This window comes from Papilio polytes, unplaced genomic scaffold, assembly GCF_000836215.1.
Source record: "Papilio polytes unplaced genomic scaffold, Ppol_1.0 DF824191.1, whole genome shotgun sequence".
Lineage (NCBI taxonomy): Eukaryota > Metazoa > Arthropoda > Insecta > Lepidoptera > Papilionidae > Papilio > Papilio polytes.
The window spans coordinates 8100-15472 of record NW_013525013.1 but is presented as its reverse complement, the minus strand read 5'-3'; the positions used below and the strand labels follow the sequence as shown (position 1 = coordinate 15472).

Below are 7373 nucleotides of genomic sequence, written 5' to 3'. Positions count from 1 at the left end.
GACCCTGCCTCGCACCTCGACTCCATCGCCGCCTGGGCGCTCGCCGCCGGCCGCGACGCTGGTACCCCACAGCTCACATTAGACTTACGCTCATTTACTAGTAACGCCCCATAATGTCTTCGCCTAAGTGACGGTTTTTTATAATGATATAGGTCCCAAATGAGCAACGTGCCACCCATATTCGCCGAATTAGCGAAGATTCCGTTGCACCGAGATATGAGCAATTGCTAATGTGTTGTTTACCTTTAATCGACGGAGAAGGGAAATTACATAAAGAGGATATTTCACCTTCCTATGTGTCCCCACCAAATCCACTGCCTCTATCGATCATTTCCTTAAAAGCTAAAGATGAAAAGGGTTAGTGGATTAAAATCTCGTAAATAAACATACATATTCATAAATATGTATATTATAATATTTTTTGGCACTGCTGTTAAAGTTTTAAGACCCCATTGCATACTATTAAAATTGTAATGAACAATTTTATCATATAAAAGAACACAATGATTGATAACGTATAGATACTGAGGTGCACGTCACATGCAACTCGTTTTTAATATGAATATGAATCGGGCAGGCATTGTGACGACGACGCGTGTGACGCACGCCTCGCCGGCCGGCGTGTACGCGCGCGCGGCCAACCGCAACTGGGAAAGCGACGCCAACGTCCGCCAGGACAACCAGGACCCCGCGCAATGTCGGGACATAGCCTATCAACTCATACATTCATTTCCCGGTAATCATCTGAAGGTAAATACTCAAACCTACGATCAACAATACAGTAGCATTATTGAAGTTATAGTATAGTGATTAGGTATCATTTTTTTAAAACTAGCAAATTTCATTAGCGCGGTACTTAAACAAAATATCGTCTGTTACATTCCCGTGTGCACCTACCTTCTACCAGCTATGTTTCAAACAAAGTACAATCAAAATTGACCCGCCGTTACGGATATAGCGGTCCGGAATCCATTTTCACAGCGGCGAAATAAAAAAAAAGTGGCCTACTCGAATGACATGTCCATCTACATAGATTACATTACTAACATTAGCTACCATCCAGTGAAAGTGCCGTTGAAATCGGCACAGCCGTTTCGGAGATTATACGGAACAAACGCGGCTTGCCGACGTACAGACAGACAGAAAAAAATCGTTATCAACAATGCAAATACATTACCTTACCGAAATTAGATAGATTCTTTTTACTTTAAAATTCAAAGACTATCGAATTATAAAAATATGATAATCATCTACAGGTCGTTTTGGGAGGTGGACGAAGGGAATTTATTCCTACGACGAGTATTGACGAGGAGGGCACGTGGGGCCGCCGGACTGACGGCCGCAACTTGTTAGAAGAATGGCAGCAAGACAAAATAAGGCGCAATGTTACTTACCGGTACGTGTGGAACCGCGACCAGTTGATGAGCGCGAATGACGATCTGCCCGACTACCTTCTAGGACTATTCGAAGGAAACCACATGCAATATAACTTGGAAGCCGATAACCGAACTGAACCCAGTCTCGCTGAATTAACAGAAGTTGCGATTCGATCGCTGAGTCGTAATGAAAAAGGTTTTTTCTTGTTCGTGGAAGGCGGTAGAATCGACCACGCGCACCATGACAATTTGGTGGAGCTAGCGCTAGACGAGACGCTGGAAATGAGTGCCGCTGTAGCGCGTGCCGCCGAGCTGCTCTCCGAGGACGACTCGTTGATTGTTGTGACGGCAGACCACGCACATGTCATGACGCTCAACGGCTACTCGCCGCGCGGCACCGACATCCTCGGGCCCTCCAACGATAGGGACGAGGCAGGCGTGCCTTACATGACGCTCAGCTACAGCAACGGGCCAGGCTTCAGGCCGCACATCAACGGCACACGTGCTGACGTCACGACTGAGCCTAACTACAGTAAGTAGCTTGATGGTACAGAAGACCTGACAGTTTTAATTGTTTATCGGGACCGATAAAAATGCATCCCGATACTGTGGTAATATTGTTAATAAATGCAATTTGCAGGGCGAGTCGAGTGGATGAGTCACGTAGACGTGCCGCTCGAGTCGGAAACGCACGGCGGCGAGGACGTGGCGGTGTTCGCGCGCGGGCCGCAGCATGCCATGTTCGCGGGGCTGTACGAGCAGAGCCAGCTGCCGCACCTGATGGCCTACGCCGCCTGCATCGGCCCCGGCCTGCACGCCTGCAGCGCCGCCGCTACACATGTTCTGACTCCAGCGCTCCTCGCGGCAATCGTTTGGCTTACAATGTTAAAAGGATGAGGACAGATTCTCAGTTAATTTGTAACAATAAACTATGTAATATACACATTAAGCTGATATCACGTTTCACATAGCAACTTTTAATTTTTAAAAGAGAAAAACTTTTACTGTTTCCATTTCCTGATATTCTCCTTTCCTGCCAAATTCACTTCTCCTTCCATTCTATATTTATTAGAAAATGGGATGATCAGGGGACACGAATTGTTTTTGGGCACGGCAGCTGGTGCAGCTGCACATACCGCCACCATACTCGTGTATAGAGTGGTTTACTTGCACTTATCCCACTCATTATTTTGTGAATTCCATAGTCTTCAGGAATGCTTATTGCATTTTTTGTAACTGCGCCATGAAATACAATTTTTTTGAAGATGTTGATGAAAAGAAAATATGAATTATTAAGTTATTTATTTGTTTAAATGCAAAGAAATTCAAATATAATAGGTATTGAGGAGACATAAGGCGCTACTTTGCTTCAAAAAGTTTTCGAAGAATCGTCGTTGATGTTATTTATTAATGCGCGAATAGAATGTAACTATGTACTATAAAACCTATACTATCAAAAAAGCCTTGCATTATAAAAATATAAAAAGACTTCTTGAATCATCACATCGAATACATCTTAATAATTTATAAAGAAGAAATGGTATTAATAACAAAGGCAATATAGTGAAGTGGCGGGTGGCGGCGCTGCAGGCGTGCAGGCCGGGGCCGATGCAGGCGGCGTAGGCCATCAGGTGCGGCAGCTGGCTCTGCTCGTACAGCCCCGCGAACATGGCGTGCTGCGGCCCGCGCGCGAACACCGCCACGTCCTCGCCGCCGTGCGTCTCCGACTCGAGCGGCACGTCCACGTGAGATCTCCAATTTATTGCCCCTTAAAACAGAACGACACCAATATAGTATGTTTTGTATTACCTTTTTCAGATAAAATAATTTAAGTAGGAATTGGATTCGGTTAAGATATATGTATAGTACACTAATTTCGCCCGCGACTCCGTCCGCGTGAAATTAAAAAAAAAAGTGAGAGTATCCTCTACATCTATACCAAATTTCATCGAAATCCGTTTAGCCGTTTAGGCTACAAACTCTAACAAACATGTATCCATCCATCCATCTAAACTTTCGCGTTCATAATTTGATATATGATATCTGATATTAGGATGCTCTTACTAAAATTGGATTCAGTTGTCACGTCAGGTCTAGTATCATTGAGATGCGAGCGAAAACCGGGTCCATTGGTATACGAGAGCGTCATGTAAGGCACGCCCGCCTCGTCGCGGTCGTTGGAGGGTCCAAGAATGTCGGTACCGCGCGGTGAATAGCCGTTGAGCGTCATGACATGTGCGTGGTCTGCCGTCACGACAATCAACGAGTCATCCTCCGAGAGCAGCTCGGCGGCACGCGCTACAGCCGCGCTCATCTCCAGCGTCTCGTCCAACGCCAGTTGTGGCCGGTTCGCGTGATGCGCATGGTCGATGCGCCCGCCCTCCACGAACAGGAAGAACCCTTTATTGTTACGGCTGAGCGACCGAATTGCCACCTCAGTGAGTTCGGTGAGCGTCGGCTCCGAGGCAGAGTCGGATTGCAGATTGTACTGTAAATGGCTTCCCTCGAAGAGCCCTAAAATATACTCAGGAGTATTCTGAGCCAAGCTTGTCAACTGGCTACGATTCCACACATATTGATACGTAGCATTGCGTGCTATTTTATCTATCTGCCATTCTTCAATGAGATTACGTCCATCAGTTCTACGACCTGGGGTACCTTCTTCATCGATAGTTGAAGTAGGAATAAATTCACGTCTGCCGCCGCCTAAAATGACCTAGAAAACAAATTAAAATTATTAAAAACTACCACATCGTCCCGTCTTCGCCCGAGCGGAAAAGTATATACTCCTGTATAATTTATTTTCTGTCATATAAATACTAAGTCTACAAATTTTAAACAACGGTTTATTCTTCTCTGGGAATAAACTTATCTTTTTAAAAGAAAATAAGTAAAAAAAACGGCCGCAGATCGCCTACGCGTTGTTTACTCCGACTAACTTCCAACTGTTATCAGAATTATATCATGCTTCAATGCCGGGTAGCGAAAAGTGGCCAGGAAGATAAAGTATACCTTGAATTGATTTCCGGGATAGGAATGAACGAGTTGTTGGGCAATGTCTAGACAGATATTCGGATCCTGATTGTTACTGCGTACGCTGGCATCGTTCTCCCAGTTACGGTTCGCGGCTCGGGCATAAGCTGCCGCCGGAGACGCGTGCGTCACTCGTGTCGTTGTCACGATACCTGGAGGCGGTCATAGTTAATCAAGCAATCGAAACATACCTAAAATATTTCTACTATATTGCATGGAATTGCTATAACAAGTTGCCCATTTATAATTAGCCTTGGCAAAGCCTTTTTAGGCTTACTAAAGAGTCGTAAATGTGAACATTTTTTAAGTAATTGTTTTATTTCAAGTATATTACAATACGGTAACAAAAACCAAATTATGAAACCTGTATGTGTCAATGGTAGGATACATCAATGCTAGGTAAATACTTAGTTTTATATTTAAGTAAATATTCAAACTTAAACTAAATGGATGAGAACGATATAGAACAACTCATTTTTATCACAACATATTTCTCCATTTCCTGTTCAGAAAAAGCAGGTTACATCACTTCATTCTGGCGTGCACGGGTGGAGGGCGCGTGGCAGACGGGACGTTAGCAAGCATACGCCGCTGCCGACGTTTTGTCATGTAGCCGCTATACTCGTACAAACAGCAAACAGTGACGATCAGAGATACGTATACCTAGTACACTACCCCGATTGAAATGTCAAAAACCTTTTCTCGCTAGGCCTTACTCCATACTGTACTAGATAATTACATAGAATATAATTCCTTTAATAATGCTGATTTCACTATAGAAAACAACCTGCGTCTCGTCCATCGGCAAGTGCCCAAGCAGCGATGGAGTCGAGCTGTGCGGCGGGGTCGGCGGCGGCGGCGCAGTCTCGTCTCGGCACCGCCGCCGTAAGCCCCAATGTTCCACGGTTAGCCTTGGCGCCGCACAGGTACGCTGTCGCCGAGCATGCGGAGTCTGCAATTTGTGCGTCCACGCAATAAGTCTTGAAACAAAAATTATATTATTGCTTTCCTTTGTACGATAGATAGAGTACTTATACACTTACAGTATTTACCTTGGTCAAACCCACGGTAGGGAAAGTTTCGAATGCTAGTAGGGACTCCTCCCCGGGGCGGCCCTGGCGCTGTCCGAGCAGCGTGCGCGCCGCCGCTAGTGTGGTGACGGACATGCCGTCGCCCAGGAACATGACGACGTTGCGCGCAGTGGGGGCGGCGGCGGCGTCCCGCAGGCGCGCCTTCCGCGCCCGTATAGCAGCCTGCGCTTCGTCCGACCAGTATTGTGCGGTCAACTCCGCCGGCTTCGAGTTAAATGTTACACCGCCACTACGAGTAGCGCTCTCGGGGTGGTAGCGGTCGGCGCACGCCAGCCGCGACGTGGCGAACGACAGCAGCAAGCTAAGAAATGTGGTCTGAGACAACATCACGATGAACTGTCGGATGCACTGTCGGTTCACCTTCTGCTGTAACGTTAAACGTCTCTATACTGAACTGTTCCTATCTAATCTAAATGTATCATATTGCGATAAATTAAAAATCTAATTAATAACGTATAATCCCATCATAAAACTTAAATTCTAACCGTATTCACGTGATCTCCGTCCAGTTTCGGTGACTTTAGACATGCGTATATCACGACCGCGTCCTTCGACTCCCCGCTTTATCTAGCATTAAAAAACTTGTGATATAAAGCGAGTTGTCGTTTCCGTTTTAGAACTCCTTAACTTTATGTCTAAAAAAAACTTAAATATGCTCTGTTCGTCTCAACGACCACGGCGAAGCGGACCCGGTATGTGATTTTAGAAAATCACGTAATCAGTGGAAAACAGCAGGAATATGCAAAATTGTTGCCTGCCAGAAATTAGCAATTGGGGCCGCACATGAAGCCGCGCTAGCATTCAAACTACGCAATGTAATATATTCCCTGTAAAGGAACATGTTTGGTCAGCAGTCAGCAGTTAAGACGAAATATAAAGTGATACATCTCAACAATAAACCAGGGTTTCTTAAACCAGCGTTTTTTTATTTTACTTTTAATTTAGCTTTATTTCATTCGATATATATTTTTTTCTTACAATATATGTAGTCTAATAACATTATCATAGACTTTTTTCTATACTATATGGACCCCATTATGTATAAAAGTCTCCTCCAATTACAATGCAGCTTTTGTAAATTTATTTTTGTCTCAAAATAATATATTTTTGTAGGTATTTTGATATGGCATAAGATGTTGACACAAAATTAACACACACTTTTTTCAATGTTATATTCGACGTTCCCGTGGAATAAAATGGTTATGCGCTATTATCACTATTTTAATGTTTTTGCATTTTCGGCATCTACGGCTAGAAATACCTACCTACTGTTTTTTTTTAGATTTTTTGACAGAAAATTCATAAAGTAATAACAATTTTTATTTTTATTCTACGGAAATCATGTAGCAAATTCTTTCCGTAAAACATCGTAGTCGTTCATTATGTATGGCAGGAACGCATGTCGCGAGAAATCGATAAGGCATTATACGTTTTTTTTTTCACGTAAATAAATTGATTACTATATAGTACTATGAACTATATAACCACATTTATACAAAAACAAAGTCGTTTTATGTATATAATAAAATAATAAAAAAGGCACTGGTAGCTTTTACAAGAACAAAATCGTATTAGTTTATTACAATTAGCAATCATTCATGAAAGTACTGTAGAAAAACATCGTAATGCAGGGATATAGTTTTTATGATATTACAATTTAAATATAAAATCAGTATTATACATCTTTCATAATAACTTTATACATAGTATACATTACATATTTTTTTATTATAGCTACTTATTAAGAAAAAAAATACTTTAAAATAAATAAGAGTAGAATCAATTTTCGTCCAGGAGCACTGCAAGTTGGGTCGCGTCTGTTCGGAGCAAGTCGGGGCATGTCGGGTCCTCCTTTGAAGAGTCGGCAGGAGGC

General features: G+C 43.3%; 3 protein-coding genes across 3 annotated transcripts in view; 1 reads left to right on the top strand and 2 right to left on the bottom strand.

Annotated features, from left to right (window-relative positions):
* LOC106110680 (membrane-bound alkaline phosphatase-like) overlaps window positions 1-2342 on the top strand; it is a 3291-nt gene extending 949 nt beyond the window's left edge. The window contains exons 3-6 of the mRNA XM_013292577.1: window positions 7-61; window positions 578-750; window positions 1257-1908; window positions 2017-2342. Coding sequence (XP_013148031.1) covers window positions 7-61; window positions 578-750; window positions 1257-1908; window positions 2017-2273 — 1137 coding nt within the window. The 3' untranslated portion in view covers window positions 2274-2342. The remainder of the gene's footprint in view (window positions 1-6; window positions 62-577; window positions 751-1256; window positions 1909-2016) is intronic.
* A 358-nt stretch (window positions 2343-2700) lies between these two features.
* Window positions 2701-5985, bottom strand: LOC106110774 (membrane-bound alkaline phosphatase-like). Its single transcript, XM_013292678.1, has 5 exons — window positions 5462-5985; window positions 5197-5389; window positions 4389-4561; window positions 3441-4092; window positions 2701-3144 (listed from the first exon to the last, which is right to left on the bottom strand). The coding sequence occupies exons 1-5, from the start codon at window positions 5825-5827 to the stop codon at window positions 2846-2848; spliced, it is 1683 nt and encodes a 560-aa protein (XP_013148132.1). The 5' UTR covers window positions 5828-5985; the 3' UTR covers window positions 2701-2845.
* Window positions 5986-6969: 984 nt separating this feature from the next.
* Window positions 6970-7373, bottom strand: part of LOC106110679 (WD repeat, SAM and U-box domain-containing protein 1-like) — a 4938-nt gene continuing 4534 nt past the window's right edge. The window contains exon 8 of the mRNA XM_013292576.1: window positions 6970-6976. Within this exon, the coding sequence (XP_013148030.1) occupies window positions 6970-6976 (7 nt within the window). The remainder of the gene's footprint in view (window positions 6977-7373) is intronic.

What these genes read in the sequence shown, in the direction of transcription:
- LOC106110774 (XM_013292678.1), bottom strand. Translation starts at nt 5,827, where the DNA reads ATGTTGTCTCAGACCACATTTCTTAGCTTGCTGCTGTCGTTCGCCACG. An exon ending in CTACCGTGGGTTTGACCAAG is followed by an intron (nt 5,390 to 5,461) that starts GTAAATACTGTA and finishes TTTTGTTTCAAG; the next exon opens with ACTTATTGCGTGGACGCACA. An exon ending in TGCCGATGGACGAGACGCAG is followed by an intron (nt 4,562 to 5,196) that starts GTTGTTTTCTAT and finishes GACCGCCTCCAG; the next exon opens with GTATCGTGACAACGACACGA.